Source organism: Pyrgilauda ruficollis, unplaced genomic scaffold (assembly GCF_017590135.1).
Source record: "Pyrgilauda ruficollis isolate IOZ18807 unplaced genomic scaffold, ASM1759013v1 scaffold143, whole genome shotgun sequence".
NCBI classification, from domain to species: Eukaryota; Metazoa; Chordata; class Aves; order Passeriformes; family Passeridae; genus Pyrgilauda; species Pyrgilauda ruficollis.
The window spans coordinates 625,843-648,821 of NW_024512877.1; the positions used below are offsets into that span (position 1 = coordinate 625,843).

At 53.2% G+C, this 22,979-nt stretch overlaps 1 protein-coding gene across 1 annotated transcript; it reads left to right on the forward strand.

Moving 5' to 3' along the window:
• The first annotated feature begins 19,249 nt into the window (after nt 1-19,249).
• On the forward strand, nt 19,250-22,542 carry SOD1 (superoxide dismutase 1). Its single transcript, XM_041460438.1, has 5 exons — nt 19,250-19,371; nt 19,789-19,882; nt 20,302-20,371; nt 21,651-21,765; nt 22,052-22,542. The coding sequence occupies exons 1-5, from the start codon at nt 19,297-19,299 to the stop codon at nt 22,160-22,162; spliced, it is 465 nt and encodes a 154-aa protein (XP_041316372.1). The 5' UTR covers nt 19,250-19,296; the 3' UTR covers nt 22,163-22,542.
• The last annotated feature ends 437 nt before the right edge of the window (nt 22,543-22,979 follow it).

The following is a 22,979-nucleotide window of genomic DNA, read 5'->3' on the forward strand; positions in this document are numbered from 1 at the left end:
TCCCTCTCCTGCCCACAGGGACAGGGGATGAATTTCCTCCCTGTGCATGAGGCTCGCTCGTTCACAGACTCCAGAGACCTGGAGCATCTGCAGCAGGCACATCTCCCAGGCATTTTGTGTCCTGCCAGTCCTAATTCCCCACAGGATGATTCCCACTGCAGGATTTGGATCCTACAGGCTCTCAGCAAAACTCTGCTGCCAGCCCTACAGCACAGCAGAGCTCCAATCCTTCTGGAAAAACATCCTTTCCTCTTTCTTGTCCATCCACATCCCTTTGGCTTTGCCCCCCACCCCAGGATGGAGCAAAGAGGTCAGGCAAGAGCCAAGCTCAAGGATGTCCTTCCACGCTTCCAGCACAAGGAACAACTTGAAGCATAATTTCTCTTCAAGAAAATTTGGCTTTCTGCAGAAAAACTACGGATTTGCTCCCTAGAGCTACACCAAGCTGAGAGCTGGGTTTCAAGCACAGGGCTCAGTGCCCTTTGCTGCTGCCTCTCCTGCTCCCACTGCAGGGCAAAAGGAGGCAATGGAGAGAGCACTGACAGGAAAAACAAAAAGAACTTTTGACGTGCTCCATTGGAATGGAACAGTCTGAGGCAGCAAGAGGGTCCCAGAGCAAGCCCTGGCTCCACGTCTGAGCTCTGCAGGGACAGAGAGCCAGGTCAGGAACCCAAAGTGGAGGGGCCAGGGCCAGCAGCTCAGCCAGGAGCAGCAGAACTCACCTGGCCAGAGCTGCAGGTGCCCAGCAGCAGGAAGGGCACTGCTCTTCTCCCAGCAGCAGAGCCTGGAAGGTCCAGGTCCCCAGAGCTGCCCCAACCAGACCTGCCCAGAGCCAGGAGCCACATCCCTGTGCCCCAGGAGCCCCCAGCAGCCACATCCCTGTGCCCCAGGAGCCTCTTGGGACTGGAACAACTTTGGTTCTGTGAAACAGGAACACCAGGGAGCCTGGAGCAGTGGGGACAGATAAAGCCTGCCTGGAGGGAGAGGGGCTGAGGCAAGGAGATGACTCCTGCCACGAAAATGCAGCCAGCTTATCCATCAGACCCCAGGGGTCCCTCTGAGGGATGTTTTCCCTTCTTTTCCAGGAAGAGAAAGGAGGGGGAGTGTCTTTTGGCACTCGGTTATAAAATAGAGAGCAGACCTTCTCTCTGTTGGCCAGACCCACCAGCACTCCTTCCCCTGCCCCCTGCCTCCTCCAGCCCTGGGCAAGGCCAGAGGGGGAGGACATCAGCAGATTCCAGCCCAGAGGGGAGGAAAGGCAAGGAAAAGGGATGGGACCTGGCAGTTAAGTCGAGCACCTGAATTCACAAATGCAACCAAGCACATTTCCCACCCTGGCTTGATTCAGGGGTGCCCATACTCACAGGATTTGTTTTACAGGGCCTGCTGTGCTACAAACAGAGCCCAGCTCTGCTCCTGAGAGACTGGGGACACTTCTTTCCCTCTCTGTGGGAGAGCTGTTGAATGTCTCTGCTGGTGACAAGGACAGCGGGACGGACGGCACCGAGCTCTGTGCTGGTGTCACACGCAGAGGGAAGGGAGGGGACATCCCTGGCTGGGCTGCAGAGGTGGCCCTGTCACCGCCTGGTGATGTTCACTGGAGCCAAGGGCTGCACCTGGCTGGGAGAGAGCGAACCTCCCACTGGGAAGGAATATTATAGATTCCTTATAGTACATAGATACACATAATTTTATATATATATATATATAAATTATAATTATTTTTATATAATTATTTTATATATAATAAAAAGCATATTCATTATATAATATTATTATATTTATATATTACCTATAATATATAGACTGTATAGATATTATAATATATTATTGAACATTAATCAATATGTAAGAATATTATTATTATATATAATATATATTCATTATAATATCATATATATTCATTATAATGTAATGTAAATTGGGAAGGAATTCCTCCCTGTGAGGGTGGTGAGCCCTGGCACAGGGTGCCCAGAGCAGCTGTGCCTGCCCCTGGATCCCTGGAAATGCCCAAGGCCAGGCTGCAGGGACTGCAGGAGCTTTTACACCACACTTCATTCACCCTTCACCTCAGCCACACACACATTAAAATAAATAAATAAAGCAAGCAAACCAAGCCCAGCCACCCAGAGCGTGGCTGTGGCCATCAGCTGGACTGCTGGCTGCTGCTCAGCACCACCCAAGCCTCACACAACACACACCTGACAGACACGATGCCATCCGCCCATTTTCAACTTCGTATTGCCCACAGAGAAAGCCATGCAGTCCTCAAAAACCACTGTTAAAAACCAAGGGAGAGGCTCCCTCTGGGAAAAAACAAAAATAAAGCTGCTCAATACAAATGGGCTGCAAAATCCCCCCCAAAATGCACATTACTGGAAGCTGGGGGAGCATTTTGGGGAAGTGTCAGTACAGTCTGTCCTCATGCCTAGGACAGAAGGGTCTGGCACTATTTAGTACCCTGATATTACAAATACAGATGTAGTTCAGAGTGGAAAAAATCCAGAATGCCTTCACAGGAAGAGGGAGCTGCACAAAAAGCTCCAGGCTCACCCAGCTTGAGCTCACCCCAAATCCTGCCCCAAACACCTACAAGTGGCCAAAGGAAAACTGCCCTTTTATTCTCCTGTCTTCTGAAGCCTTCCCGTGATGCAGATCAGACCACTCCCCTGAAATCCCATGCTGCCAACAAACAATTTCCACGTGTGGAAGAGAAGCAGGAATTTCACACCAATTCCAAGCTGCAAGCCAAACAGCTTTAATTTGGGACGCAAGGACAAAAACGTGCATTGCCAACAAATAATTGCCCAAAGCAAAACAAGGCACTGGCCTCTCTCACAGAACCCTTTGAGGGAGGACAGAGGCACATCAGGAGGGTTCAGTGCAATCATCACAATTAATCCATTACTTAATCTCCTCATCGCTCCTGGGTTCTCAGACATTTGTAAACCACAGAATCACCCAGGTTGGAAGAGCCCTCCCAGGCCATGGAATCTGACCTGTGTCTGACCCCCACCTTGTCACAGCCCTGAGTGCCACATCCAGGCCATCCAACCTTCCTGGACATCCCTTCCAATGTCTAATCCTCCTGGGAAGAAACCCTGCTGATGCCCAACCTGAACCCCCCTAAATGACACATTCCTGTTCAAACCATCCTACTCAGGGAGACTGGAAAAGAGAAAAGAAACTGGGAAATGCCCAGGTAACACCAGTGGCTCCATTCAAAGCCCCAAGAAAAGCAGATTCTCAGCCAAGGCTCCACACTGGGGGGTCCCACCCTCACATCCAGCTCCTCGGGCTGGGGTTTAAATGGTTCATGGTGCATGAGCTGCTCCAGTAACTGGATATGCAGAGCCCCCAGCAAATCCCTCTCACTCAGAATATTCCACCTAACACGGAGAGAACAGATTGGAACAGGCAGGGAATGAGTTTAACCACCCCGTGGGACACAATAACTCTGTGTTACCAACACAGCTGAGAGCAGACAAGGGTAAGAATAGAAATTCTGGCAGGTTTTGTGACACTTCAGCTCTGTGTCTCACACGGCAGGTTTAGGAAAAACCTCAAACACTCATTTTTTCTTTGCTTTACTACCAGAGGAAAAGGAAATATTCCAGCACGGGAGCTAAAATTAAACCCCTGTAATTTGGGTTCAGCAGAAGTTGGTACAATTCAGATCCCGGCCACAATGAGAGGTCTCCAGCATTATCAATTGTCAACAATTCCTACTGGCCAGCACACAAACCAGCTTTGTTCTGCACTGCCAGCCACAAATGCAGGCAGCAGTAATTGCTACCAAAGGCAAAACACACAAAAACCCAGCCAGGCCACGCAAAATAACTCTGCAAAGAGGGACACAGGAAGGGACACAGCTCCTGCCGCTCCACTCACAGCTCTGAAAACCAAGAGGAAAATCCAATCCTGTGTACCCAGCAAAGCAGCGGGCTGGGGAAGCAGAGGGATCCTAAAAAGCCACTTGTTACCGATTAGGAGCTGAATGCCCGTTTAATGGAACATCCTGTTCATTAGTGAGGGAATTTCATTAGTGCTTTAAGGGAGAGCGACGCATGCCAGAGACAAAAGGCAATCAATTTCTGCTGGAGCTGCACCCACGGCCACGCTGAGCCTGGCAAGCTGGTCCCGAGCCTGTGGGACCCCAAATCAATCCGTGCTAATGGCTCACCTGATTTTCACACAGGGATCTCTGCGTTCCGGGAGCCTCAGTAAAAAAGCGGAGACAAAAGGAGATTTGTACAAAAACAGCTTGCTTGCCTGGTGTTTTTATACCCATTTAGCTGTGCGTTTCATTAAGCTGGCAGGTGATTCTGTCAGCTCCAGTGCCTTCCTCACAGCCACCCCTGAGCAAAGGGGCTGCCAGAACTCACAGAATAAACCAAGTTGTACGAGAAACCCCAGAGCCACTGACTTCACTGCCACACCTGCCAGGGTGTCAGGGTGGCTCTCCCAGGACACAGGGATGGCCAGGCCAAGTTTAGTAGAAACAAGCCAGGATTTATGTTCACAGAGTCCTGGGATGGCTGGGACCTCTGGAGATCACCCAGCCAACCCCCCGCCAAGGGAGGGTCACCTGGAGCAGGTGGCACAGGAATTTGGGATTTTGGGATGTCTCCAGAGATGGAGACAGCTGGGCAGCTGTTCCAGGGCTCTGCCCCTCCATGCACAGAAGTTCTTCCTCAGGCTGAGGTGGAACTCGTTGTGTTTCAGTCCATGGCCATCACTGACAGCTCCTGGATGACAGACACCAAACCCTCGGGATCAAAACCCTCTGAAAGCCTGACGGCACCACAACACTTGATTAAGTGGAAAAGTTAACTGCACTCAGCTCTCTCTGCAGGTTTTTCTTTCCTTCCTGTGCTGCTGCAGATTTTAAAGAGCCTCTGCAACTGCATCCCACCTGCCCAGACATCAGGGAAGGCTCCTGGAGAAGGAACAAGCTACAGATGGAGGCCTCCAGCAAGTCCTGCCGGTAGGAATGCAGAAATGCAGGTGGGGCATGAATTTGGGCTTTCTTGGACGTTCCACAGAGCACAGAAACCCCGGGATCTCGCTGGCTGGGTGGTCAGGAAGCAGGACTCAAGGTTTCAGACACACTTCCCACAAGCAAGCTGAGGTGAGGGGCTGGGGCAGCCCAACAGAGCCGTGCTGAACATGCAGGGAGAGGCTTTCTGTCCAAGGGAGAGGCTTTCTGTCCAAGGGAGAGGCTTTCTGTCCAAGGCCTGCTGGAGACTGAGGGCAGCAACTTCCCAGGAAAATCCCAGCAGAGTTCAGTGGAGGGATGGAGAGGCCATTCCTCCCCAAGCCAGGCTGAGATTTGCCTTAGAAGAGGCAAAGTGTGATGGATACCCTGGGGTATGGGATAACCTGAAACAACAAAAGCTGCCTGCTGCTACAGCAGCGGATGGGTCCCACGGACAAGCAGGGACTGGATCCAGCAGGAATTGCCCTGGCTTGCTGGGAGCTGTGTGTCTGGCTGAGCACTGCTGCTGAGGGAGCCTGGGAAGCCAGAGGGAGGGCTGAAGCCTTGACAAATCTACCAGGTACTGTAAAACACAAAAATTAAATTAAAATATATTAAAAAAAAGGGGAAGTGGAGAATAAAAATACCCAAAAGCCAAGCAAAACTCTCCTAAGGCTGCTGGCTTTCTGCACACTTCCTCCTGCAGATCAGACAGGCACGGGCAGTCAGGGCATTCCTGCTCTTGCAGAGGAGTGCTGGTGTAGCAGGAAAAATCGTGGGTAAGGAATTCCACTGCAGCTTTCTGGCACGAGGTTTTACATCTCCAGAAAGAAGATGTTTTGAGTGAGAGATGAGAGATGCTTTCCAGCTGTGGTTTAACTGCAGCCCAGAGACATTCAGCTGCTCTATAAAGGTAGCTCCAAGAGCACTTTTTGACAACAAAGGGAGAGGAAACTCCAGTCATCTGACAGCGCTTTTGTCAGGCAGTCTGAGCGCTGGCTGAGGCAGCAGGAGAGGGTCACACAGCAGGGAAAAGATTCCTTTCTCCACGTTTTGGGGGGACTGGGGGAGCAGGGATTTGGCTCCTCATCCAGCAGGGCCAAGGGAAGGCAGTCCTGCCCCGCAGCAAGGCACACAATTAGGCAAAGCAAACGAGTTGTCAATAAAGCCTTGGGCGCTCAATGAGATGTTGCTAATGGGGAGGCAAATGTACACTGTCAGAATCCCTGCCACGAGAGCAGCAATCCCCCAGCCACGCTTGATGTTTCTGTGCTGAAGCTATTTTCAGTCCCTTTGAATCTTCTTCAGGAAAGGCAGTCTTGGAATTTAAATAAATAAATAAAGAAATAAAAAGAAGTCACGACTGTTCTGAGCGGAGATGCACACACTTAATCAGTCCAGGTGTTTAAATTATTTATCCACGAGGAGGAAAACTGCACTAATCTTAGGCAGAGCGCATATGAAGGGGAAAAACAGACACAGAGGCGTGCCAGAGGCTGTGATGCAGCAGAGAATCCTCTCACGCACAAGGCAACCCTGGCCAGAGGTGTCCCCAGTGTTTGTTACTGCAGCCCGGGCTGCACAGCTCCAAAACACAGATTTGCTGCCACCAGGAGAAAGGTTTCCCCACTGGGAGGTGAAATTTTTGTTTTCAGCCAGCACAAGCCCTAGTCCAGAGTTGGTACTTTGCCTGGCTGGAAGGGCAGAAGTTTAAAACTGTTTATTTTTTCAATCCCAGTGTCTGGGGCAGAGCACAGCACCTCAGGAACTGCTCTGCCCCAGGTGGGTGCTCGGGAGCAGCCCACCCCTCCCCATCAGCAGCACACAGAAAGCAGCCCTGCCTTCCTCTCCTCGGATCTGAGCCTCCTCCTCCTCCTCTCTCCCACCTGCCAGAGCTGCAGGGAGACTGCCCCGTTGGAAGAATCACAGCACAGCCCTCTGCAGCCTTGCTCCAAACTAAAATCCCTTCCTAACTAAAATCGCAAAGCTTGGGCTGAGCACAGAGAAGGAAAAACCTTCCCCTCTCCTGAAAGCCACTCAGGGAGAAGTTCAAGGCACTGCAGCTCCCTTCCAGCTGCTGTTTCAATCATTTTGTTTCCCCTAATCTGGGCAGCACACCAAAGATCACAAGGTTTGGGGTTTAAGTTTCATTTCAAAAGCACCTCGTAGGAGAAGAATCCCTCCTCCATTTTATTCAGCAAAATAAAGGGCAGCATCAGTGGGTAAAGATGTCAAGAGGAAAACACTGAGCTGAAAGCTACTAATAAAAACAGAGAGGAACACCCCTTTGTAATTCCTTTTGACACCAGCCAACACCTAAAGTCTCCTGGCTGAGTTTCCCCAAGAAACCTACAAAGCACTTGTCAGCATCACTGCCCAAAGCAACACAAGCACGCAGCAGGTCCATTTCCAGGGGAATGCTGTGCTTGTTACTGACACAACACTTCACCGGCCCAGGAGAAACCAACAAGGAATTCCCAGGGCTTGGAAACCACGGGTCTAACTGAGCTGCACTGGGAAACTGACTTCTTGTTATAGCCAAGTCCTTGAAATTACTGCTCAGGTAAGGACAGGGCAAGAGGAGCAGCAGCCGAAGGAGAGGGGAAGGAGAAGGAAATAAAAACAATCACAGACCAGCCTTTGGCACCATGGCCTGCCCCAGGTCCAGGGGATCCTGAGCCCCACTCCTTATTCCAGCCTTCAGCTGATGACTGCTTTCAGCTGACAGCAGCCTTTGCACACTGTTTTCCCAGGTTGTATTTTTGTCATTAGTGCTGGACAGAGGGAAGATCACAGAGCCTGAATATCCTCACAGAGCCACAGAACCTCCTGAGCTGGAAGGGCCCCACAAGGACCATCCAGCCCAGCCCTGCACATTCACCCCAACAATCCCACCTGGAATCCCTGGAGCATGTCCAAACGCTCCTGGAGCTCTGTGGGGCTGTGCCCATGCCCTGGGGAGCCTGGGCAGTGCCAGCACCCTCCAACATCCAACACAAACCTCCCTGGCACAGCTCCAGCCCTTCCTGCCACTGTCCCAGGGGCAGAGACTGGAGCTGCCCCTCTGGAGGAAGCTGCAGACCCCAGTGAGATTCCCTCAGTCTCCTCTCCTCCAGCTGAACATTCCAGGAGCCCCCAGCTGCTCCTCGTGTGGCCCCTCCAGACCTTTCCCACCCTCGTGTGCCTCCTTGGGGCACTCTCCAACAGCTTGAGATCTATTTTATGTTGTGGTGTCCAAAATTACCCCCACTCCACAGGGCACATGTCATTCCTTTTTGTCTTTTTTTCTTTGCTTGGGATTCTTTTTTGTGGATTATTTGGGTTTTTTTTAATTAAAGTGCCTTTTGCTCTACCTCTAAGCATAATTACTTTGGGGGCTGGCATTTCCCACCCCAGTTTCCATGGCAGAGGTACACACCTGAAGATGATCTGCTTGGTCCTTCAAGGCTTTCAAACACACTCTCAGATAAGCACAGCTGTGTTTTTAACAGCAGACGAGATTAGAGAATTTAAGAAAGGAAAATTTGATATAACGTTTCATGCTTTAGTTAACAGTCTTCCAAGACACAAAGCTGCTCCAGTTGCTCTGGAAACTGTAACTTGGACACAGCCATGCAGATACATCAGCCCCCTGGCTATAAATGAAACCACTTTAGCAGCGCTGCACATTTGTATGACAAACATTTATTAAAGCGAGCGCTGCACCCCGATCCTCCCACAGCAAGGGCACATCCCCTGCTCGCCCACAGCTCTGCTTTCCTTTCAGCTCAAGGGTCTAGCGCTGAAATCCCACCCCCAGGTAAGGGAGGAAGGGCAAACAGGGGTGGGTGTCTGCGGGATACACCAGGGATTCAGAGCAGGGCTCTGCTGTGTCAGAAACACAGCCCAGCACCAAAAGCAGGGCTTGGGAGACAAAGGGACACCAAACCCCCGGGCTGGGATCTGGTGCACGCACTCCTGGCCCAGGAGAAGGCTGGGAATGCATTATTCCTGCTCCCAGGAAGCTGGGAGCACAGCAAGAGCAGGCACTGGGAGCAGGAGAGCGGGAGGGGGATGCTCCAACACGGAGCGGAGCGAGGGGTGATCGTGGAGCAGGACTGGACACAGCACCACACCAGATGCCAGCCACATGGGCTGCTCAAAAACAGGGAAATATTCCCTACACAAACCTCGGCCCGAGTGCTGGTTGCTGTGGAAACCATAACTTTGAATTCAGTGGCTAAAACCCAGCACTGCTATTTATACCGTGCTCCCCACTACAGCACGAGAACTTCGCCTCGAAAGCAGAGCCCTGGTACTCACAAACACGGTTCCCCCCTTTTACACACACTGATCCCCCCAAACCAGGCAGCACCAGGGCTCCCCAATGCTCCTCACCACTGCAGGGCTACACAGCACCAGAAAACACCAAAAAACCCAGCAGTGCCTTTCCTCTTCCAAGCAAGGCCAGGGGAATCCCTGCACAGACATGGGGCAGGAGTCACTGGATTCTGTCTTGCAGAGACACCAAAAAGGCCATTTCTAACAGCAGCTTCTCTTGTCTCCCTCCAGGCAAATCCCAGCCAGCATCACCTGAGATCCCGCAGGGCCAGAGCCCAAAGTCAGCCACCATTAGAGCGTTTGTGCAAGGACTCCAGAATATTGCCTTCAAAACCCAGGAAAGCATAACTGGGTCATTAATGCAAGAACAACAACAGCAGCAGAAAGGCTGCAGAATAAACCATCTTGGGGAGAATCCCTGTCACAACAGGCATTTTCAAGCTGCTCTGCTGTGGGAGAAGGAAATGGCTTTTTCCTCCACGGGAATCAAGACTCTGGGGCAGCAAGTGCTCCCAAAAGCGGGAACGGCAGCGATCTCCCTGCAGCCAAAGCTGAGGTGAGCCAGCTGTGCTACATTCCTTTTCCACCTCCACCATTCCAGGGCCTGGAAGGGAAGCAACAGCCCCAGTCATTCCCCATGCCAAGCAGGATGAAGGTGCAAGCGTAGCACAGCCAGCAGCTACCCCAGGGTGACCATCCCCTTCCAGGACCTGGGCACTCCGGGTCCCCAAACCACTGCGGGAGGGCAAAGCAGGCACAAGCCGGGAGGGAACCACACTCACCAAGGCCACTCACACCTCCAGAATCCCACGGGACTGTCCCATCCCTGCAGCTCCCGGGGAAGCAGCGAGGACAGCAGCTCCGTGCAATCCAACAGCAGCACCCTGCCTGCCCAGGGCACGGCTTTTCCAGGGCAGGGCAGCCAGGAACGGCACAGGGACAGCAGTGGGGACGCAGCAGAGCAGCTCCAGGAGCTGCCAAGCCAGCAAGGGGGGCAGGAAGTTGCTCTCTGTGGGATTGGGCCCTTACAGCACAGGTGAAGGAAGTCTCGTCTGCCCTTGCTCAGTAATTTACATCACAGCACCCAAGTGTCATTGAAAACGACAGGAGCATTTTAACAACACACGAAGGGGAAAAGATGCTCTAATCACACCACCCAACTAATCACTCCATAGACCTCAGCCTCCCCCGATTTATTCCAATACGTTTTTCACCTGGAATTCCAGAATTATTAACAACTCCCGGGTGCTCCCCGCTCCGTAGCCCCGGTCAGTTTCCGCTAGCCCAGTCCTCGGGATCGAGGGGAACGAAGGGCCATAGACGAGGAACAACGCGTCAGTTTCTCCAGCGCTTCCCAAGCCAGCGTGCTAGCGCTGGGAACACGCACTGCTCCTGCCATCCCACCAGGACCGCCTGTGCCAGCGCTGCCCGCGGAGCCCGGCCTGGCGCATCCCCGGGACCCGGCGGGGTTCCCGCGGACCCCGGCCTGGCGCATCCCCGGGACGCGCAGCTCCGGGCCGTGCCCGCCCCGGTGACCCTCAGCGGCCCCGCGGTTCAGCGGCGGGGCAGGCAGCGGGCTCGGCCGGCGGGGACATCTCCAGGCAGCCCCGGCGCTCGCGGCAGGGCCGGCTCGGGACCCGCCGAGCGGAGCGGAGCGGGGATGGGGCCGCCCGCGAAGCCCCGGCGCGAGGCGCTCCGGCGAGCGCGGCGACGCGACGCGACCGGACGCGCACTCACCTGCACGGCGCCGGGGTCGCCGCCACGGCGGGCGGTGGGTGGGTCGCGCGCGGCGGCTCGGCCGGGCCCTCAGCGCCCCGCAGAGCCCCTCAGAGCTCCCGGGCCCCGGTACCGGCGGCACCGCGGCGGTACCAAAGCCTCCCGGGCCGTCCGGTGAATAAAAGCTTCTCACAGCGCCTTCTGAGAGTCTGCCCTCGCTTTATTGTCGGCCGGGGGATGCGCGGCTGGCCGTACGGCAGAATTGCAGCCTCCGCGCAGGCACGGATACAGCACGTGTTCACCTATTCGTGCGTTTCATCAAAAAATGCCATTTCTAAATGACACAGCTCTCTTTCGTTAATTAGTGTTCTAGCCTGCTGGTTGTTGATTGCTCACGTCATGCTAATTAGTCCATATTTTTAGTCTTTTTATTATCTACTTCCTCCAGCAGGGCTTTTCCAGCACATCTAGTGACTCTTTTTTAGTCTCTTCTTTACCTTCTGCTTTCTGCAGTGTCCTTGTGGGCTGTCAATTCCATTTTCCAGGTGTCCAATCCACCTTCCTCTGCCGGGCTTTGGAGCACATCAGAGTTAGTTCATCAAAAGTTAAAGTTTCAGTCATTCTCCCCAGATTCAGTGTTCCCACTAAAGCCGCTTATGGCAACTTTGCTAAATGCTGGCTGAGATTAATCTAAGAATAACACACGGTAATTAATACTCGTATTGGTTACGATGAATGAAAACAATTAATTTAAAAGTTAATTAATTAAAACCATCAGCTGAAAGGACAAAGCTCTGTAGTTTCTGGTTTTAGAAGGCTAATTTATTATTTTATGTTACTATATTATATAAAAGAATACTACACTAAACGGTACTAAAGAATACGGAAAGGATACAGACAGAAAGTGAGGAAAATGCTGATGAAAACTCGTGACTCTCTCTTCCAGAGACTGACACAGCTTGGCAAACAATAATTGGTTATTAAGTGAAAACAATTCACATGAAACCAACGAAACAACCACCTCCTGCTAAACAATATCCGGAACAACAAAACACAAGAAAAACACATCTAATAATGATTGTTTTCATTTTTCCCTGCGGCTTCTCAGCTTCCCAGGAGGAAATCCTGGCAAGGGATTTTTCCAGAGAAGATAACAGTAACACCCCATCTCTGCCTCTGTCCCGAATTTTAACACACTGATAAATAAATAAGTAAAATGAGCTGTGTCTGAGGGTGTTTTTCAGCACAAAAAGCTGGGAGCACCTCCGCAGCACCTCTGAAAGGCAGAGTGGGGAAATGCCAACCAACCCGCTGTGTACCTCACACAGAATATTTATTTTCTGATGCTGTGTATTTGTTCTGCCTTTAAAAACCAAACACACAAATCTCAGATACCACCAATCACGCGTTGCTTGCAAATCAAGTCCAAACGTTAAATGCCGGTTTTCTTCATCAAGGCACCGACTAATTAAAGGCAGGTTTTAAATGGCATCGCCACACCAGGCACTTTAGGCAGAGCGTTTAACCAGCAAGATTAAACACACGCTCCTGACTTTGACTCCAGGGAGCGCAGCAGGGGTGGGACACCTTCCCTAGGGAAGTGCCGAGTTCAGGAATGCCCGAGCTGCACAGGGAGAAACGATTTGGCAACTCTCACAGCCAAACTTCCCTGGGAAGAACCTGTCCGGAGGAGCAAAGCTCAGCAGCAAAGCTCTGCAGACATTCCGCTTGTTAAATTTTGTAAACAAAGCCTTTTTCTCTCTGTGCAATGCACATTATTATGTAAATAACGCCTTTTCTCTCTTTGCAATTTCTCCTCCACGCAAAAGAACGCTCCTGAGAGACAGGAACCACAGGGGGCATTGCAAGTGGGAAGGTGGGAAAAGGGTTTTTTAAAAAAAAAAAAATAAATAAACTTGAGGAAAATGTTCCTTCAAAAATAGTGGTGGGCTGTGACCAGTACAAACCAGGCCATCCGAACTGGTCCGAATGTTTGCTCTGTACTGCTGAAACACTTTCCTGTCGGATTTCCCTGTGGCTCACGGAAAGATGTTCACCACGACCCTGAAACTGTTGCCTTATTTTTGTCTTTAAAAACAGGAATGACAAGGCAGTAATGCAGGTTTCTGGATTTCATGTGAGTGCCTCAGGTTGGCTGCCAGCTCCACACACAGAAAACAAGTATTCCTGCTTAGTGTGAGTCTCAGAGGGGACAGGCTGCTCCCCTGAGTGCACCATATCCATCAGCCCTCAGAGTCCCTGGGAGAAGCTCTCCCAGGTTCCAAAAATCACAGAAATGCCTGCCCTGGTGTTTTTCAGCTGCTATTTAGAGGCCAGCAGTGGGATCACATCCTGCAGGATTATGCAGGAGAGGGACCAGCGTGTGATGAGCTATTGCCCACCCATCCTCTCTTTGGAGAAGGGCTGATACCTGCGTTCTCTGGCACTGCAGGTGCTCTGTGGGATCAGAGCTCCCTGGAGAATGGCAGAGCCAGGGCTCTCCCAGGGCTGCTGCTGCTCATCCCACAGGACACACACGAGGCAGGCAGCAGCCCTGCCTTCCCATCCTGTTTGTTGTCAGCTTATTTGATTAAAGACTTGTTTTCAGTGGCAGTGCTGATTTCTGAGAATCTCAGAATGGTTCCAGCTGGGAGGAGCCTTAAAGGTTTTTTATTCCCACCTCCCACTGTCCCAGGCTGCTCCAAGCCCTGTTCAACCTGGCTTTGAACCCTTCCAGAGATCCAGGGGAGCCACAGCTGCTCTGGGCACCCTCACAGGACACAATTCCACAGAATTCCTGCCCAATATCCCATCCATCGCTGCCCTCTGGCAGTGGGAGGTTCGCTCTCTCCCAGCCAGGTGCAGCCCTTGGCTCCAGTGAACATCACCAGGCGGTGACAGGGCCACCTCTGCAGCCCAGCCAGGGATGTCCCCTCCCTTCCCTCTGCGTGTGACACCAGCACAGAGCTCGGTGCCGTCCGTCCCGCTGTCCTTGTCACCAGCAGAGACATTCAACAGCTCTCCCACAGGAAAACAGTTGGGCTCAACGATCTCCAGGGACTTTTCCAGCCTAAACAATTCCATGATTCTATGCCCACGAGATGTACAGATGTGCTCCTATGCCTTTCACAGCTGCTTGTGAAAGGCACAGGAGAGAGCACCTGGCTAAATCACTAGCCCGGAGCTTTTCTTCCTCAAATATTAATGTTTTCCTGATTACCTGCTGCTGATGGGAAGGTGGCTGTGCCCGTGAACGCCTCTGAATAATTCACTTAAAATATTAAAGCCATGCAGAAGTGATTTTATCAACAGTGGGTTACAGCATGGTCTGTCCAACGCCACCCTTGCCCCGTGAGGGAAGCACTGGGAAGCATTCCCAGCATCCCCGTGCTTTGGAGAGAGCAGTGTGGAGAGCAAAACCAGTGCCAGAGCTGTCAGAGAGCCTCTTGTCCCACGTGTGTGCCCGTGTGGAGCGGGGCAGGAAGGCAGGAATTGCAGGGAGAGGGGGAGGCAGGGCAGTGAGCTGCCCCTCCATTTATCTGCATTTTTGAGCCACGCTCTGCAGCATTGCTTCTGAGCAATGGGGTCCCTGCCTTGCCTCTAAAAACCCAAATTACACCAACGGGGCAGACCTGGGCCGTTTGTTCTCCTGCTTCCTGTGGTGCCACTCACGTCAAAATCCCTTTTCCCCAGACAGATTGGTTTCGTGTTCATGGGAGGGGTTTGTCCCCCCACAAACTCAAGTCCCTGTGCCCCTTGTTTTTATCGCAGCCTGTGCAAGATGCCATGCAAAGATCTGCTCCGTGTCCCCAGAGGAATTAGAGCAATCATTTCTAGCCCTGTGAAAGACTTTGGATCTTTTTCCAGACTAGTTGTTTTCAGCCCTTGCAAGGCAGATTCTCTCCTCCACAAAACGATGAGCTATCCTCCACAGCTCCTGTGGGACATGGAAGGAGGTGTTTTTTTTCTTTCCACAGCTTATGTTGTCACACAGTCCAAGATTCATCAAGGTACCCAATTTACAAAACTAGACAGAAAAGGACTTTTATTTTTGTGGAGCTGATCAGCTTACATCATTCCTTCCCTTTGCTTCCTCAGAGCACTCACTCATAAAAGGATTTTTTGTTGGTTTTGGGGGGGTTTTTGTTTGTTTTTTGTGGTGTTTTTGTTGTTGTTGCTACTCCCAATTTGACAATATTTTGCCAAAGAGAAGCAGAGGGAGGCAGAGCCTATCCCTCAAACGTGGAGCACTGGTGCCATCCAGTGGCGCTTCCTGACCCTTGCCAGCGCTAAAAACCCGAACTGCCTGCAGCAAACAACCCCGAACAGAACCACAGAATCACAGAATCACAGAATCACAGAATCACAGAATCACAGAATCACAGAATAATGAGGCTGGATCAGACCTCTAAGGTCACCGAGTCCAACCCATGCCCTAACACCTCAACCAGACCACAGCACCAAGTGCCATGTCCAGCCTTTTAAAAACACATCCAGAGATGGTGATTCCACCACCTCCCTGGGAAGAGCATTCCAGCACTTCATTATTCTTTTGGTGACAGTTTTTCCCTAATATCCAACCTATCCTTCCCTGACGTAGCTGGGACTGTGTCCTCTGGTTCTGTCAGTGCTCCTGGTGGGAGACCGACCCCAGCTGTGTACAGCCTCCCTTCAGGAAGTTGTGGAGAGCAATAGGGTCACTTCTGAGCCTCCTCTTCTCCAGGCTAAACACCCCCAGCTCCTTCAACCCTCCCCCCGTTTGCAGTCATTCACACTGCCACTTTTGCCCCCATCAGAGCCCACGCCGAACCTGCAAAAATGCCAGAAGCAATAAGTTGGTTCTAGCTTGTGTAGAGCAGGTTTTTCCTTTCCCACCTCTGTTTTCTGTACAAACCTAGAGCTCAGTGTCTGAAGCAAGAGCCAGAAATGTGCGTGCCATGGGGGGACCTTGTGGCTGCCCACAGCTCTCTCTGGGGGTGCAGCCAGGGGCAGGAGGGGAGGAAAGGTGCCAGGAGGCTGCAGTGAGGAGGATTTGGCTCTGGAGAGGTGCCTGGTACAGCCCAGCAGGGCTGCAGCCCCTGCCTGTGCCCAGCAGCTCCCTCAGCCTGCCAGAGCTGCACCTGGAGCCGTGTCACAGCGATCCTGGCCAGAAAATCCCAGCTCTTCAAAGCCTGGCTTAGCCAGGATAGAGCCACAGGCTGGGATTAGGGAATAACCACACTCAGTGCTGCTCTCCAGCAGCTCCAGCTGCGGACAGAGCAGCTCTGCCAGGCTGGGCACGGTGTCTGCCAGCCAGGGACTGTCAGCAGCCTCAAACTGTCCCAGCAGGCTCACGTGCCCGCCTGGATGCCCCAGACTGCCAGGCCTGGATGTGGTTCAGCACAGACACAGCTTCTGGAGATGCCACAGCCTCTTCCAGAGCAGCCCCCCAGCCCAGCCCCTGGCCCTGCAGGCACACAGAGGGGCTGTGAGCACATTTTGGGAAGGTGTCCCAGCCCCCCAGCCCGGCCCCTGGCCCTGCAGGCACACAGAGGGGCTGTGAGCACATTTTGGGAAGGTGTCCCAGCCCCCCAGCCCAGCCCCTGGCCCTGCAGGCACACAGAGGGGCTGTGAGCACATTTTGGGAAGGTGTCCCAGCCCCAGGAGCCCGCAGGGATGGCGGCTGCCCGTGGGCACGGGGGTGCAAAGTCTGCAGGCTGCCTCCTGCAGCGCCCTTCGGCCCCTTGGCACGGCTGGAGACTGCAGAGAAACTTCCACACAGATGCAGGGCACGTGAATATGAATGAATAACTGCTCCACGGTGCCGTGGAAGCTGTATGAAAATTCGTGGCTGGTGCATTTTCCGGCTGCATTCCCACTTATTAATTGCTTGTATTAAAGCAGCACCCAAAAGCCTCATTTTGCTGACAGCTCTACAAACCCAGCGTGGTCCCCGACCATCCAGAGCTCCCAGAGAAGACAGCACGTGTTTAAAACTCCAAATAAAACCACATCTTTGTTATTCTGGACGCCTGCCTGTTATATTCTGTTTGTCCTGCCTGCTTTCCTGCAGAAACAGGGTAGTTTACCCTGTGGCAGCATTTCTTTCCTAATTGCGCAATAATTAGCATTTTCCCTGTGGTTTTGTACTTTGCATCTCAAGGATTACCCAACAGGGCCGAGTTAAATCCAGCACCTCACTCTGACACCTGCTGCACCACTAAACTGTGCATGTGGCAAAAATGAGAGTGCAGGGCACTTTGTGTCTGAAATAAATCCCAAATGAAGCCCCCTGCACCTTCCCTCTGGCACACGCTCACCTGGGCTGGGATTTGCAAAGTTTTTTGTTCAGTTTAGTTACCGTGTAAGAACTTTCACAAATAAAAACCTGGCAATAAAATCTGAGACCAAGCTTCTCTTTCTCATCCCTGTGAATGAAAATCCTTATCCAGTCATAAAACATGACAAGGTACAGGGTTTCCCTGGACTTTGTTGATGTTTATCCAAGCTGATATTCTGAAATACACATCCCATAAATACATCTCTATGTTTATACACAGACACGCAGTGTTTTGGTTGCATTCCTTTAAGTGCCTTTCGGTGGCCAAAATAACATTCCTGAGCGTGTAAACATTTTGAAAGACTCTCATTAAAAAACCCAACATTTTTCAGACGTGTTTTTCAGATGTGCTTTCTGGACAGTATTCTGTCTTTGGCCACTTCCAGAGGGGAGATTTCCAAGCTCTAGCTTAGAAACCGTTTTAAACTCCAGCTAAGTTTCAGTTTGAGTGCGCTCATCCCTCTGTGCACCGCAGCAGCTCCAGAATCCCTATTTCCCTCCATCCTGGCTTTCCCGGCTCTGTGCCGCAGTTTCAGCCCGCCAGGCTGTTTCCAGAGGGGAAGGATTCCAGGCTTTGGTGCTGTGTGGGATCCTTGAAGCACCCGGTGAATGCGAGCTGGCAAAAGCAGCAGAGTATTACAAATAACCACAGACCTTGGCAGGGAGGCGCCGGGACAAAGTTCCCAAGCTTGGCACGTTGGCACAGCCTCTCCCTCCCCTGCGGCTCGCGTTTCAGGTCTGCCCAGCGCGGGGAGCAGCCCAGGCTGAGCAGCACAAGGACAAACCCAGCTCGGCCGCCAGCGAACGCGGTTTTTAATCTTGCCAAGGCTCTCCTGCTGGCGCTGCTGTCGTTACCCGCACCCTCTGGCTGGCAGCAGCACCTCCCCTCGTCCCAGCGGCGGGAATTCCACCCGTTTGTAGGGAAAGAATCACTTGCACGGCACTTTTCCCCAGCACGGTCAGTGGATGCGCTCTGCCAGCATCCCCGAGGCAGGAGTGGCGTTTCCTCCAAGCCAAGGGGAATCGTTCCTGGCACACAGCTCCTGCTCAGGACACGGGCACCCGCAGGGAGAGGGACATTCCAGCTCCGTGCTTTTCCCACGGGATCGCCACAGGCAGGAAATGGGATTTATTTGCACCGCATGCATGGTTGCCACCCGAAACCCAACTCTCAAAATTCCCTCTTATTTTTTAACTCCTATAAAATCTCACTGAGGAATTGCTCCCTCAAGGGCTTTTTGCAGGACCTAAGGGTCGGGATTTTTTGCTACTTTGTCACATTTTGCTGAGGGTTAATTAACTTTTTTCTGAGCAGTTTAGGTTGCTGTTAACCGGCACCACACAGAAGTTATTTAATCCTTTAAACTGGCAGATTGGGAGAGAACCAAGACGCTTTCTCTTCTCTCCTCTCAGCTCTAATACTCCAAATAACAACACAGTCACGTCACCATTTGATGGGGCAGGGTCAAATGACGATTTTTGTGCTGTCAAAATCAGCTGCATTGGGGGGGTGAATTTTCTCACCTACTTTAAGAAAGTAAGATTTTTTTTTTTAATCTCTTCTTGGCGACATTTAAGAAAATAAAGGAGTTAAAAAGAAGTATGTGGGACAAAACATAACCAAACCTGCCCAACCTCCCGAGCCCGGTCCTGGTCCCGATCCCGATCTCTATCCCTGTCCCTATGCTTATCCCTATCCCTGTCCTTATCTCTGTCCCTATCCCTATCCCGGTCCCTATCCCTGTCCCTGTCTCTATCCCTATCCCTGTCCCTATCCCTGTCCCGATCCCGCCCCCCCGCCGCCGCGCCCCCCGCCGCTCCCGCCTCCCCGCGCCGCGATTGGCCGAGCGGCGCGCGGCGCGCAGCGCGATTGGCCGCGGCGCCGGCCGCCCGCCCTATATAACGGTAGCGAGGGCGGGGCTTGCCCGCAGTCCGCGGGCGCTGCGGGCGGGGCGGGCACAAGATGGCGGCAATGCGGGCCGTGTGCGTGATGCGGGGCGAGGGGGCTGTGGAGGGCGTCATCCACTTCGAGCAGCAGGTGAGGGCACGGCCGGGCCGCTGAGAGCTCCCCGGCGGGTGCGGAGCTCCCGGGAGGTGCCTCTTCAGTCCCCTCCCCGCGGCCGGCGGGGCTAGCTCGGCTCGAGGGCGCTGCGGTTCCAAATGGCCGCGGCCCTCGGGGGCTGCGCCGTCCCTTGCGGCCGGCCTGGGAGCCGCGGGGTCACTCGCGCCGCTCTGGGAAAGTACGGGATCGTTCTGGAAGGCCCGGTCAGAGAACAGGTCCTCCTTGCGCTTAGTGATAAAAGAGGGGAAGGAGTGTGTTGGAGCGCGTTAAACGGACGCAGAGGCTCTGGACAGCGTTGCCGCGGGCTCGCGGCGGGGCCTTTCTGTCACCTTCGTTTGACACGGAGCCCTGTGACGGCAAAGTCCTTGTGGTGATAAATGCTCTCCTTTGAAGGGTACCGGACCGGTGAAAGTGACTGGGAAAATCACTGGATTGGCCGATGGAGAGCACGGCTTCCACGTCCATGAGTTCGGGGACAACACCAATGGTAAGATGTCCCTGCAGGCCCCGGGGTCGCTGCACGGTGGCGGCTCGGCTCGGCTCGGCTCGGCTCTGAAGAGCTGCTCGTGGTGTTGCAGCGGCAGCTTGGGTCTCACGGCTGCAAATCTGTGTGAGGAAATCGTGACCATTCCCGAGGAATTGCTTCCTGGATAATACTCGAGCGTGTTGAGGCTGGTGGTCAAGAGCTGACATACCAAGCACTCACCTGAACGCTTGGATAACTCAGCGTTATGAAATAAGAAAGCTCCTGGCTGAGCCTGGGACTTGTAAGGCTGTAGCAGGTGATTTATCTCCAGGGGATTAGCAGGGCTGGCACGGGAGAGGAGCTGCTTGCTGTCGCTGGGAGCGGTGTGGGAGCAGCAGCTTTGTCCTGGGATCCTGCTCTGACGCTGTGCTGTGTTCCAGGGTGCACCAGTGCTGGCCCCCACTTCAACCCGCAGCAGAAGAACCACGGGGGTCCCAGCGACGCCGAGAGGTGAGTCCAGGGCACGGGCACTGCCGGGGCTCAGGACGTGCCAGAAAATCCCTGGGAATTGCTGCAGGGTTCCTGAGGTCATTTAGCCACTCTATGGTAACCCCACAGCAGCTTGTTCCTCTGTGAAATACTTCCTGGGGGCATTTTGTGGTTTTGTCACGGCTTGGGTGGAGGGGACAGCGAGGGCCTGATGCTCCTGCTGGGTATCTGTACTGGAGTGGGATGTGAGACCTGGCTCTTCCCTGGGAGCAGCTCTCACAGCCCAGTTCCCTTGGGTGGGTGCCAGAGGAAGTGGTGTGGCCGTGCCTGGGTTTGGGGAGCGGGGCTCAGGCAGCCTGGCCGGGCACAGGACCAGCCTGGCATCGGGATCACCCTTGGAATGCTCACGGTGAACCCCACCTGAGGCACAGGCCGGGCAGAGCTGGATGTGGGCCAGCTCCTGCATGACACAGCATGAAATGTGTGTCGGGGCCCCGGCAGCCACTGCTCGGGGCTAAAGGTTGGGATTGCATGGACACCAGGGCTTTGGAGCCTTGGCAGATCCTGCTGCTGCTGTGGTGGGCAGGGGAGTTCCTTAGGACGGGTGCAAGGAGTGGATCTTGCTTTCATCAGTGTACAGGAGCAACTGGACTGAAGCTTCCTGGAAGCTTAAATCGAGCAAATTCCTCAGGGGAGAGCTGCCATTAACCTAGTTTTGTAGGAGTTGATTAAAAGTAAGGAATTTTTGTTGAAAGCTGGTTGTCAGCCCTGGGCTGGCTGAGCTGGTCACCTGGCAGGGATGTGTCAGTATTCCAGGTTCTGGATCTGGACAGAGGAGCTTCACAGAACAGGATCAGCTGCGTTTTGAGAGAATGCTGTGCTTGGGGCAGGTGTGCAGGACACAGCGCAGCAGCATGTCCAGAAATCCTGTGAAAATGGCACTGCTCGAGGCTCAGCTCTCCAGGGAAGCCTTAGCAGAGATGTAGCTCTGATAGAAGCTGTGTGGCAGAGCAGTATGCCAAGTGATGGGGCAATGCCAAACTGGAATAATCATCCCTGCTACTGGCTGGAAGTGAGCAGCTCCTGCATTGCCTTTGACCTGCTGCCTGACAAACCGCTTTTCCTAATCCTACTTAAACCAAAAGCCTGCAGCTGCCTGTGGAATAGCTGAGCTGTCATGGACAGCAAAAGCTCAGAGAACAGTGGCAGTGTTCCACCAAATCTGCAGGAAAGGTTGTAACATAAACTCCCAGCCTTCCCTTGGGAGAGCCTTCAGTGAGTTTCCCGTGTGTTGGTGCAGGCACGTGGGAGACCTGGGCAATGTGGTTGCCAAAGGAGGCGTGGCCGAGGTGTCCATCCAGGATTCCGTCATTTCCCTCTCGGGACCACACTGCATCATCGGCCGCACCATGGTGGTGAGTGAGAGGGAAACCTCAGGGCAGGGAGAGAGATTTACAGCCACCCCTCTGTGTCCTAGTGTGGCACTTGACTGCCACGGACCCCAGTTCCATGCCAGCCTCCTGGAGATGTCCCTCTAACTCTGCCCCTTCCCGCTGTGGGTGCCTGAATCGCCCTTGGGCAGCTCCAGTTGGAAGTTTTCAGCATGGAGACGAGTTTGGAGATCATTGTGTCACTAGTCTGGTGCTGCTGCCAGGAGCAGTGATGACTGGAGCAGTTAAGGTCTCTTCAATTCTCTTGCAGGTGCACGAGAAGCGGGATGACCTGGGCAAAGGGGGCAATGACGAGAGCCTGAAAACTGGGAACGCAGGGCCCCGCCTGGCCTGCGGGGTGATCGGGATTGCCAAGAGCTAAGCGTCGTACCTGCAGTGCTCTTCCTTGCTGCTCCTGCCCTTCCTCCTGCAAGTTCAAGATGTGTCATTAATCTCCTGCTCCTCTGCATCCCGAGCAGCACTCACACGTGGAGACTGACCGAGTTTTGTATGATGTACGTTCAATTAAAGTGTCCCTGATGGAATGCCTCTGTGGTCTCTGCTCACGCTCCTGCTGCCACTATTCCGTGTCACATCCCTGCTGTGAGGGGAGATGTGAGTAGTGCTCCTGTCCCAGCTCCTGGAGGAGCCCCCCACGCTCTGCCAAAGAGCAGCAGCCCCTGGGTGTGTCAGGGCTTCCTCCTGCAGCAGGGGCAGCATCTGTAGGCTTCAAACTTGTGTAATAAATGTTCTGGGCAGATACACCCGGGTCTGGCTGTCTGTGAACAGGGAAGCACCCCAAACCTGCCCCTGCTGGGCAAGGGGGCCGGGCCTTCAGCAGGTGTGTGGGTAAATTCCATCCAGCAGAAGGTTCCAGGCAGTATCCCAGGAGTGCCCACTGTGTGCCAGTGCCAGCCTCCATCCCGTTCTGGTGTGTCCTTCTGAAACAGATTTCAGGGTCTCTCTTCACAGAGAAAATGAGTCACTTTAATGAGGACTTGTATCAATGTTCCTTTCTTCTGCACTTGAGGATATTCATGGAAGGAGCAGGCTGTAGTTGGAGGCAACCCCACTCCACTGAGGCACAGTACTAAGGGAACTGGGTAGTAGAGCAGGAATACTGTAAAAATACTTTGAACTTACGTTCCCTGTTGCTGCCAGAGCACTGTGTGAGTCTTCACCTCCCTGTGCCTCTTCCA